The sequence below is a fragment of the Mus caroli genome, unplaced genomic scaffold (genome assembly GCF_978045245.1).
Source record: "Mus caroli unplaced genomic scaffold, Mus_caroli_1 scaffold_19, whole genome shotgun sequence".
NCBI classification, from domain to species: domain Eukaryota; kingdom Metazoa; phylum Chordata; class Mammalia; order Rodentia; family Muridae; genus Mus; species Mus caroli.
This window is the reverse complement of record NW_028227274.1, coordinates 11,151,327-11,163,615: the sequence shown is the minus strand read 5'-3', so window position 1 is coordinate 11,163,615 and position 12,289 is coordinate 11,151,327. Positions and strand designations below refer to the sequence as shown.

The following is a 12,289-nucleotide window of genomic DNA, read 5'->3' as shown; positions in this document are numbered from 1 at the left end:
CTGACTCTGCCTGCTCTCTTGGCTCTTGGCTCTCCAGGCAGGCCAGGACTTCAAGCGCTTGCCTTGCCTCTCACTGACCACTGTCCTCTCCCACCAACCATCTAGTGCCCGTTTCCTTTCTGCTCCAGACTTGGGACTTGGTTTGGGCTCTCCCTCTTCCCTTGTTTATGTTGTAACAGTCACAGCGGTTCCCTGCTTCCTGACATGCTCTTTGCCAGCACATCCTCTCTGTGACCAGTGCAGCGTCTGAACTGGCCCCATCTCACCTGCAGCTTAGAAACCCCGCCCTCACTTCTGGCACCAAGGTTAGCATGCAAACCTCATGATGTCTGTAGTCCTGTCCCCAGCTACCCTCCAGCTTGCTGGGCTCCACCACTGCCCTGGTTTGCCTGGTGGAGAAGCACTTGGGTTTTCTTGAAGGCAGCATGTTGCTTTTGGCATCTGTGACCTTGGTTTGGGAACTGGAGTTCTACTTGTATTCCTTGTTTTTTTTGTTTTTTTTTTTCTTCTCCCTAACAAGCTGCTCTGTCCCTACTTAGCCGCATCTTGACCTCCTTCTGACCTCACTGAGCTTTTGGTTTTTCTCTCTACCTCTGTGAGTTTGCTATGTTCACCATGCCATGACATGGGAAAATGTTTTGAATGCCAGACTTGGGTAAATGGACCAAGGGGTCCAAGGCCCTAGGAAACATTTGTAGCTTCTAGCCACCTCAGCCTGTTCCTGTCCATTCTAGATGCTAAAAGAGAGGCACTACCAAACCTTTGAAACTGCTCCTGACCTCCCACTTTGGAAATGAGGGTAGATGACAAGCTCTGTCGAGGGTAGGTGACAAGCTCTGTCGAGTTGCTCAGGAAATATTTGCTTGCTGAAGTTGTGACAAGGCAGGCGTAGTGACTCATCCTGAAATAGTTGAGCTTGAAGTAGGGCGGTGCTTGTAACTTCTCTTATTTAAATGCTGGACCCTTGATATTGCTTACCTCTGTTAAGTCTTTTGACTAAATAAAAGACAACAGAATGGAGCCAGGGAATTTGGATAGGGCTTCTGATTGGGATCGGAGCTTCCCAGTTGTTACAAGCTTTGCATGCATGTATGCTTTTAAAACTTCTTCCAAGGCTTACCCCACCCTGCAACTTAGCATCCTGAACAAAGATCGTCACATGTACTGGATAGAATGAGGAGATAAACTCACGTTTGACCAGTTTGTCTTGATAGGGATGCTTCTGTGATGCTCCTCTTTGGTTTTCTGGGAGCCTGACAGACTTGAGAGGAGTCAATTAAAATCACAGAAATTCCAAATATCCAAGCGATTTGTTGTAATGCAGAGGGAATTCTTTCTATCTGGAGGGATTTGTAGACAAAAGGGAATAAGCAGATGAAAGTGGTTCCCCCTTTCTTCTAGAAAGCAGTTTCATGACTAAAAACGTAGTTCAGAGAATAGAGCAGGTAGAAAGTAAACATGGAAAAGAGAGTCATCCATTTTGGGTCAGGGGACAAGGTCTTGCTATATGTATCTCAGGCTGATTGCCAACTTGTGACCCTCCTGCCTTTGCCCATCTAGTACTGAGGTTATGTTTCTGCATCATATCACCAGGCTGAAGAAATTCTATGTTTTTAAAGATTTATTTTATTTTGAATAATGTGTACGTGTGAGTCTGTGTGTGTGTGTGCGCGCCTGCGTGTGTGCGCGTGTGTGAATGTAGGAGCCTGCAGTCTGTGTGTGTGCGCGCGCGTGTGAATGTAGGAGCCTGCAGAGGTCAGAAGAGTATCTCAGCTCCCTTAGGGCTGGAATCACGAGCACTTAGCTGCTCGTTGTGTGTGCTGGTAACTGAGCTCTGGTCCCCTGTGAGAGCAGTCCATGCTCTTTACCAGTGCTCTATCTCCAGCCCCAAGAGCGCAGTCCCAACCTTGACCATTTGAGGCTAGCATGCGCTACATGGGATCTCTGTCTCTTGTCTCTGCAATAGTGGAGGCAGGGTAGAGGCCACAGCTTCAGAATACTTGAGATTAGATCTCCCACCCCATCCTTCCATCCCCCCTCCCCATTACTTCTATTTTGTTTACCTTGACTTGACAGACTAGAAGTGAGACAGCTGCCAGCAGGCGAGTGTGTGACTGACGCCTGGCTGCCCAGTCTGGCTTGCTGCATGCCTTCATTAAGGCTTCCTAGCCACTGTGTTAACAGTGTACAAGTTATTTTCCCCAAATCTGTTTTCATCTTAGGGGATTTCAAGTTAAAATGGGTATCTAGAGTTCAGAAATCACAAAATAATGATCCCGCCTTTAAGTTTTTGACCACCAAGAAGGTTTTTTGCTTCTTGTTAAGGAACACTTACTTAGTGAGCATGGTTTGAAAGACAACTTTTTGATATAGTTTGTTTTAAACAGGTGCTCTCCGATTTTCTCCTCAGACGTTTAAATATGTCAACAAACATAGATGACTAGTTGTTGTGCACTTCATTTCATTTATGTATTAATTTATGTATATTTGTTTTTTTTTCAATTTTTATTAGATATTTTCTTCATTTACATTTCAAATGCTATCCCGAAAGTCCCCTATACCCTCCCCCTGCCCTGCTCCCCTACCCACCCACTCCACTTCTTGGCCCTGGCGTCCCCTGTACTGAGGCATATAAAGTTTGCAAGGCCAAGGGGCTTCTCTTCCCAATGATGGCTGACTAGGCCATCTTCTGCTACATATGCAGCTAGAGACACGAGCTCTGGGGTTACTGGTTAGTTCATATTGTTATTCCACCTATAGGGTTGCAGAACCCTTCAGCTCTTGGGTACTTTCTCTAGCTCCTCCATTGGGGGCCCTGTGTTCCATCCAATAGATGACTGTGAGCATCTACTTCTGTATTTGCCAGGCACTGGCATAGCCTCACTAGAGACAGCTATATCAGGGTCCCTTCAGCAAAATCTTGCTGGCATATGCAATAGTGTCTGGGTTTGGTGGCTGATTATGGGATGGATCCCTGGGTGGGGTAGTCTCTGGATGATCCATCCTTTCATCTCAGCTCTAAACTTTTATGTGTATTTGTGTGTGCTTGTGTCTGTACACATCTATGATCATACATATAAACAAAGGTAGGTATGCTTGCCAAGTACAGGTATGGAGTCAGAGGACAACCTCAGGTGGCAATCCTCATCTTTAACCTTGTTAGAAACAGCATATCTTGGTTGTATTTTTATTGACACCTCCAGCTTGCTAGCCCCAAGTGCTTCTAACATCTTTCCACATCTGTCCTGACCTCTGTCTCCCCACGGGAGTGTGTTACTGTTACAGTTGTTTTCGACCAGCGACTGGCTTTTCAATGGGTTCTGGGGATTTGAACTCAGATCTTCTTGCTTTCACCACAATGCTTTTACCCACTAATCTATCTCGCCAACCCACATATAAACTTTAAATACAAGATAAGACTGTGAATTATCACTTGGCACAAGTAGTGATTTGTGGAAAATATGAGTACAAAATATGTTTATATGAATTATTAATTAAGACATGGGATTTTAATGCTGAGTCTTTGTAGAAAATATTCTTCCTTTCCTTTTTTACATTAAAAAATTACATTACATCATTTAGTGTGACGTTTTATGTGTGTGGTTGAGTGTTTTCATGCGTGTGTGTTTGTGTATGTGTGTGTGGTGTGTGTGTTTGTGTGTGTGGTGTGTGTGTTTGTGTGTGTGGTGTGTGTGTTTGTGTGTGTGGTGTGTATGTGTGTGTGAATGCATGTGCCCATGCTCATGGAATCTTTTGTGCCATAGCATATATCCATCATATTGGCCCCAGGGATCAAACTCAGGTCATCAGGTTTAGTGACAAGGGCCTTTACCTGCTGAGGCATCTCTCTGATCCCTTCTTAAATACTTTGCAATGGAGCAAACCCTTACGTCTTTACTCTCCAGCTTTACTGTAGTATTAGGAGCAACATTTTTGGGGGAAGATTTAGTTTTTATGCCTTTAACTAATTAAGTTCTCCACGGTTGTGGTCATGACAATGAAATCTATATTATCTGGAATTCATAGAGATAATCATATTTCAGATATCAAATCAACCCTGATTACCAACTTACTTAAATACTACATTCCCACAAACAAATTGAACTCATTGTGTTGGTTAAGATTGAGCAGTTCACACCATCGTTTCATTTGGTGAGGAGCTAGTCTGCGCCCCTGCACACGTGCAAGGTTTGGGCTTAATTTATGTCTCACCAGTCCTGTGGCTAAGTGGTCTTCCTGCTTTTGTATTTACGGCATCACTAGAATCTTGTGTTTTTGCCACTCTCATAAAAACCAAGTCTGTTTTTTGAGGTAGGGCTTCATGCATGGAATTAACCAGGGAAAGCCTCGTTTATATCTCTTGCAAGGAGGACCGGGGCCTGCACTCTCTCTCCCTGCCAGAAGTTTTTATAGTAATACTTTGTATCTCGGCTCTGGCTCTTACCATTAAATGTTCTTTTTATAGAGTAGCAAGTTATAAATGTAGTGCAGCTACGGCATATTAATCTTACTGCAGAGATTTAATGAGGCAGTTGTTTTGCGATGGACACTATTGGGAGAGGAGAGCGACAGAGTTTTACTTCATCACCGAGCTGCAGAAATATTCCTTGCCTGGTAATAATTATAACCACATGATCTCTTCATTTTTCTTTCTTTTGCTGGTGCTTTTCCATGCAAAAGTGGCTTGGAAGGAGGTCCATTTCTGGGCAGCAGAATGGCTCAGAAATTGGGCTGTTTTCTTAGTAGTTTGACATTTTAGCTTTGATCAGGCATGGAATCCTTGTTGCAAAGAGAGAAATATGTAAGATGGTGTCAAGCATTCAGATAGTCCCTGCCAGGCCACTGAGATGGCTTTTAGGTATTCATTACTTTTACTTGACTTTTATATAGGTTATAAAAAAGTAAATGTGGTGAAACCTCATTTTTACATGGACAGAATAGAATTTCTGCTGGTTGGCCTTAAGCTGATCCCGCACTTGAAATTAATTGAAGTCCATACCTTTATTGCCTCCAACACTTTTAAGCCAGGGCAATTTTTCATTTTCCCCAAAGTTGTAATTTTATTAAACCAAGTTGAAGCAATAACAGTCCTTGAGAAGAAGAGGAAGGAAAGAACTACCTGCCAGAGACCATAATGAGAGGAAAATCATGCCTCTTTCAAATCCTCATTTGTAGGTAATGTTAACAAAACTGGAAACAGAATGCCACCATTTATTGTAGTAATAACAGTTGTGCCTCTGTTCCAAAAGTGAACCTTTAGTTCAGATCAGAACACTATAAATCCAGGTCCCACAGCCCCCTTCGAAAGGATGAGCTGGAATGTTGGGCTAGCAAGTGAGATCCTTTGTGATGGAGGCCACATGTTGGGGTAGCATCATTTGGGGTAGTGGGAGAGAGAGGCGCCTGAGGTACAGTGTGCTTTGCAGTGGCCCTTTAGGGGACAGGATGGGGGCTATTTTAAAATCCTGCCCTGTGAGAGGGTTTATAGGCAACAATGTGGTTGGAAGAACAAATGTCCCTCAGGCAGCAGGGCTGGGGGCAGGGCAACACTTACAGGCATGGGTCTTGTGTTTATAACCCCTTAGGCTGAAGTCAGGGGTTTGAATGACTAGCAGAGTAATACAATTATTTTTTATGATTGGATCTCAAAGGACTTTATAAAAACTCCATCACTGAGGCCATGTGCAATTACTGAAGTGTAGCCACCTGTGGGAAAGAAAATGGTTGACAAGGCAAGCTTTCAAGATGCTTCGCACACCCACTGGCATCAGGACTAGGGACCCCTCACACAAATAAACACATCTTTTCAATGGCCAAGAAAGAATTCCTCGAGCAAGTGGAGGCTGGGGGAAAAATGTCTCATCACAAAGAAAGAGACTGAGAATCTAGTACTCCCTACACGGAGGCCTCATAGGCTATAATCGAACCCGCCTCCCAGAGGGTCCCACTTAAGTGTTGACCTAAAAACAAATCCGCCAGTTGGCTGGAGCATGCATCCTAAAGTTGCAGCACAAGTGAATAAGCTTGACTGACTTCAGTCCCCAAAGGGTTTTATCTGTAAACCCAGAAGTGCAGGCAAAACATTTTTATTAGTCTTAAAATGACCCTCACTCTAATGACCAGCCACAGCGATGGAAGCAGAGGCCGGAGCTCCTCCTCAGCTCTGAAGAGCAGAAACTCTGTGCATTCATATTTGGTTAGTATCTTTGATATCAGATTTTTGTAGAATACTCACAATACTGAATAATAAGGAAAGAGACATATCCTTTCTCTCTGCATATTACTTAAAGTATTCAGTCTCTTTACTTAAAAACAAACAGGCCTGTGAGTCTGCTGCCTAGCATCTAAATAACCACATTAAAATTCAGACCCTAACACCCACATTTCCCTGAATGCTGTCAGTTTTTTTCAGAGACTGAAACTCAGGCTAAACAAGGACGAATATTCAGCATGTGCATCCTGCCCCCAGCAAGCATTTACTGGCGTGGGGTCACTTTTTCGAAGTGGGACAGTTATTTCCTTTTCTGAATTGCCCTCTGGGTTGGCAGCCTTTTCCTTCTTGGCTTTGGTCTGTGAGAGCTCTCTGGACCATTACCAACGTGTTGAGTCTGTAACTCCAGATGGAACATTTGAAGGCAGGAAACGCCAGTGAGGTGGGTCATAACGTGTCAGTCTTAGAGAATGTAGGCATGTGGACACTTTTTAGATTTGGAGGCAACTGGTCCCTGTCCATTTACAAAATACCAAGAAGGGGCCCTTTCCCTCCTTCTTTAAGGCATTCTCTGCCCCCTCTTCCCATTATTAAATAATATGAGGCACTCACCTGGAGATGGTGCTGGTCTGCACAGAGAGTGAGGTCCTGTTATATTTTTCCCCAGAGAGGATCCGTGGAAACCTCAGTCAGTATATTGAGATGGGCAGTGTGGTAGATGTTGACATAACTATATTTCAGATATCAAATCAACCCTGATTACCAACTGACTTAAATACGACATTCCCCAAAACAAACAAACAAACAAACAAATGAACGAGCCACCACTAAATGGCCTACTGCTTGAGATGGGGCACCTGCCTCTTTCATGACCCATTGAGATTACCTATACATTGAAATTAAAGTCGACTCTGGTTTTTCCAAATCATGTGAAGGATAGTGATGGTGTTACATTAATTTCCCATTCAGAGGAAGGCCTTGAACAGCGGCCAGACAGAAAGGGCCATGCAGTGGGCTTCCTCGGAGAGTGTGACCTGCAAGTTAGCAGGCAGCCCACAGCAGCGGCATCTGTGAACTTTCCAAGAAAGATTTGGCAAATGCTGACCTTGTAGACTCTTGCCTGTAGAATTTCAACTATTCGGTGAAATATCACATATCATGTATTTAAGTAATCCGGTATAGTACAGTCATTAAAAGTAACAGAGTCATATAGAAAATATGACTTTAGGTAATACATTTGTTTGGTACCTTGATACAACCCATTTGTAACTGACATGGATTAGACAAGATCTTAAGATAGGAACTCTGACCTGGGGCTTTGGCCCAGTGGGTAGGCTGCTGGCCTAGCATGTATGAAGCCGTGGATTCTATCCCACACCACACAAAACAGGCCGAGGGGTTCCTGCCTCTTAGCCTAGCACTGTGGCTATCAAGGTAGAGAGAACAGAAGTTCCAGGTTATCCTAAGCTACATTGTGAATTTAAGGATAGCCTTGGCTACATAACACTTTATCTAAAGACAAAACATTGAAAGTATGGTGTATATCTGATTGTGGAGGACTTTTCTACAGTTAGAAGTTAATATCCCCCAAATTAAGCTTTGATGATTCTGATTTCTTCTAATGTAGTTTCTGTTCCTCTTCCCCTTCCTCCATGCCTGACATCCATTTCCTTCTCTTATTCCTCTCCCCTTTGTCATTTCTACAGAGAACAAAGGCATTAGTGTATGAGGGAGGTCCTTCTCTTCTTTGCCGTCCATCCATCCATCCATCCATCCATCCATCCATCCATCCATCCTTCCATCCTTCCGTCCGTCCATCCACCCAAACCCACCTCTCTTTCTCTCTCTCTCTCTCTCTGTGTGTGTATGTCTCTGTCTCTCTTTGTGTATGTGTGTATGTGTGTGTATGCGTGTGTGTGTATGTGTGTGTATGCGTGTGTGTGTATGCATGCATGTGTGTATGTGTGTGTATGCATGTGTATGTGTGTGTATGCGTGTGTGTGTGTATGCATGTGTGTGTGTGTTTCTAGTTCTGGTGATGGTTGGTTTCTCTATAGTGAACCAAAGTGACAGTATATAAGCATATATAATCTATATATGGAAGTTTTCAGTACATACAATATCTGTGCCTTGCTCCTTATCTGTCCTGCCATTTGGTGATCATTCTTAGGATACAGATAGGACTATTTATGGTTTGCACAATGTGCAGCTTTGCCATCCTGATAATGTCGCTTTAGATTGTTGACTCAATTGTAATTATAATTTTTGTTCGTATCTATGGGTTTTTTTTTCTGTATAATTTGGAAATCCAAAAAACAGAACAACTTGTTTTTGCTGGCCTTTGTGCTTGGAAGGGCGCTTGACTGGGTGGCAGAGCTCTCTTTGCTCTCACTACATCACAGATAATAGAGTAACTGTGCACTCTGACCAGTTTATAAGCAGAGGTCAATTTCTTGCCTATGGTAATTAGCTTGGCTGACTCTGGGCTTTTGTATGGTCTGGTAATTTCCCATGAAAGATTATATTTAGCAGAAAGAGGTCCATTCTTAGGAGTACTTTCTTTTTCCTTTGCGTTGAAGACTGTTTATTTTTAAAGTGATTTATCTTTCTCTTTTAATGAAAAACTTCCAAAAGGCAGTTTAAAAACACAAAGTGAAGTTTAAGCATGGTTTGTTGGAAGGGGGCAGTGTGTGACAAGGCCTATACAGTTGGGAGAAAGCCTCTGCTAATAATACCAATGGACGCTTCGGATCCTGTGTCTTACATTCGGAGACCGAGCCCTCTGTTGCAGCTTCCAGGGAACTACCGCTTCTGGTTTTGGTAGCAAGAAGATGAAAGGCAACTTTAAGAGAACCCATTTTTAAAGCTCATACTTACAGTCTCAATTTTCTTTCAGACCCCAACTGTAAACTTGAAGACAAGATTGAAGATGGGGAGGCAGTAGACTGCAAGAAGAGGCCAGAAGACGGGGAGGAGTTGGAGGAGGACGCTGTGCATAGCTGTGACAGCTGCCTCCAGGTGTTTGAGTCACTGAGCGACATCACAGAGCACAAGATCCATCAGTGCCAGCTGACAGGTAAACAGTGCCAATGCTGTCCCCACTCCCCACGCTGTTCTACTGATGATTCTTTCTTTCAGTTTGTCCTTTTGTGTGGTTTCTGCCTCTAATTATTTTTCTCTGTGCAGTTAAGACCCTAGGAAAGCCGAACAGGGATGTGGAGACATAGTGAGGCCATCTATGAATATGTTGGGCTGGGTTCTTAGCCAGCTGGAGATGCAGACTGTTTTCCGGGTAGTTGGCTGGACAATCCTGACTAGATGTATTTTTCTAAAAATTCCTAAATGGTTGTCTGGGGCAGCCTCAGTTTTGAAGTTCTTTAGAGTATGTATTAGGTATGTGTGTGTATATATGAATGCATATACATCCATATATACACTTATTTATATATACACATATTTATATATAAATACATGCATATAATTTTGCTTACTTTTTTTCTGAAATGTTGGGAATACAATGGGATATTAGATGACTAAAATAAAACAAGAACTCTTTTAAATAGTTTTCTAAGTTTGCTCACATCTATTAACTTATTTTAGTTTAAATAATATCTCTTCAGACAAACCTTCTCTGATCCTGCTCTAAGTCAGGTGCCCTTTCATATTCTTTTGAATGACCACACTTTAGGCTCCAGCATTTTTTTTGTTGTTACTCTTCTGGGCTATTGTTTCATTGTTGCTATAATAAAACACTGTGACCAAAGGCAGCTCAGGGAGGAAAGAGTTCATTCCACTGCACAGCTTATAGTCTATCAAGCAGGGAAGTTGGAGCAGGAAATCAAGGCAGGAACCTGGAGGCAGGAACTGATGGAGACGTCATCAAAGAGTAGAGTGCCGCTTACCACCTTGTTCTCTGTGGCTTGCACAGTCTTTATTCCTATTACATCCGGACTACCTGCTCAGGAGCAGTGCCATCCGCAGTGAGCTCAGGAGCAGTGCCATCCGCAGTGAGCTCAGGAGCAGTGCCATCCGCAGTGAGCTCAGGAGCAGTGCCATCCGCAGTGAGCTCAGGAGCAGTGCCATCCGCAGTGAGCTGGGCCATCTCATCAATCATGAAGCAAGGAAATGCCTAACACAGTAGCTTACTGGCCAATTCCTACAGAGACATTTTCTCAGTGAACACTCCCCTGTTTCCAGATGTTGCTACTTTGTGTCAAACTGCCATAAAAACTAGTCAGGACAAGTAGCAAGTGGAGGACTTCATGTAGATGCTGCTACTGAGCTATTTACCTAACCCTTCCTACTTAATATCTGAACACTGCAGTTCTCACCAAAGGGCTTCATTTCTTGCCTCCATCATTAGACTTTGGGCTTATGAAGGGTTAGAGCTTTGCCTCCACCCTTGCATTGGCTGAGCCCAGCACAGTGTTGGGATATTGCTTAGCTACTCACTAAGGCTGCCATGATACTTTGCTATGCTATTCCCTAGAAGAGGAAAATGTAACACTCCACCGAAACACAGCATGTTCAGTGTAATAACTGAATAAAACTGGAACTTGTAGAATATAGTCCTCCTCAGAATATAGTTATCTTTGATATCCATGGATTTGGTGTCTCTCAATTCTACCACCTGTTCATCAAAAGTATTTGAAAAACGTTTGTTCACAGGTAGACTCTATTCTTTCTGTTTCTTGTCCTTGTTCCCTATATGATAAGAACAACGGCTTACCTAGCACTTATATTATAAAGCTAGTAATAGAGACAACTTAGAGTATACAGGATGGCGTGTGGGGGTGCGACTGTTCTATGCCATCCGCAAGGGTCACCTGTGAATTGTGGTATCCTCTAGGGAACTATGGTTGATCCCTCTTGGTCACGGAGGGTGAGCAGATACCAGGCAGCGATGTGTGTTGGTTGGCTTGGCTACACGGCCATGGGCCACAGAATGTCTTGCTCACTGTTGTCTACATGTCATCTTTCACTCACTGAAACCGCCACAGCCTCTGTACTGTGTGGGCAGACATTTCCTTCTCTGTCTCTCTCTCTCTCTTCCCAGCACAGTCTTTCTTTAACCAAGGATAGGCAGAGAATGTATTTGGTAGACAAGTTGCTCTCCAACTGTTTTCCTAGAATATTTGTATTTGTGTAAGGTTTTAATGGGTGTTTCATTTTAACAAGGTTTCCTGAGCAGATTATCGTGGCAGAGTTGGGTGGAATCCAGGAAAACAGAATTCATTATTAAAGTGCACTGTGGCTGGTCTCTTCAAGTGGGAAGAACTGTGAGCAACTTTATTAAGCTGTGTGGTCTCTCTTGTAGGAAAGGCCCCCCCTTTTAGAATCATTTGTCCCCTACTCTCTTCTTTGACATGGTCTAACCCTGTATCCTCAACTGGCCTGAACCTCACAGAGATCTCCCTGCCTCTACCTCCCAGATGCTGGGATTAGAGGCATGTGGTTAGAATGACTTGTACTGACCGTTTTCCTATTTTCATAACTTTGTAAGATTTTAGAGTAACTTTTATTGTAGTATTATTTCGAATGTATAGAAAGCTTACAAGGAATTTGTAGACCTCAGTATTAGTTAATTGGCTATGAGGCGCCTATATTCTATATTATTTGTCTTCTCATTTCTTCTCTTGTTTGTCTTGCATTGCTTACCATGATTTTCTTACTATTTGGGTAGTCTCAAATTATTGCACCCCTAGAATGCAGCTTCTGTATTTCCTGGGGACCAATACACTTTTCTGACCAATGTGTAGTTACCAGATTCAAGAAAGTGAAAAATTGTTTAAAAACAAATTAATGCTCATCTTATTATCTCTGATGTCTGATCTATAATCCAAATTATTCCAATATTGTTATTTATAACTTTCTCTGTTTTGCCTAATCCTGAATACAGCTTCACGTGTAACTTGTAATTGGCAAGTCTCTTGTGCCTGCTCTAATCAGGAATTCTTTCTACACCTTCCTTTGTATTTTGGGGGAGGGCACTTTTATAGAGTACCTGACACACTTTGTAGGATATCCATCTGAGTGGGTTTGATTGCTTCCTCGTGGTCACGTCCAGGTTCTGTGCTT

General features: G+C 43.0%; 1 protein-coding gene across 3 annotated transcripts in view; it reads left to right on the top strand.

Annotated features, from left to right (window-relative positions):
* Window positions 1–12,289, top strand: part of Znf521 (zinc finger protein 521) — a 284,198-nt gene that overhangs the window by 23,394 nt on the left and 248,515 nt on the right. For all 3 annotated transcript variants that reach the window (XM_021150480.3, XM_029471828.2, XM_021150478.3), the window contains one exon: window positions 9,108–9,287. Coding sequence is in view for 2 of the 3 variants with exons in the window: in XM_029471828.2 (XP_029327688.1) it covers window positions 9,108–9,287 (180 nt within the window). In the remaining variant the exon portion in view is untranslated. The remainder of the gene's footprint in view (window positions 1–9,107; window positions 9,288–12,289) is intronic.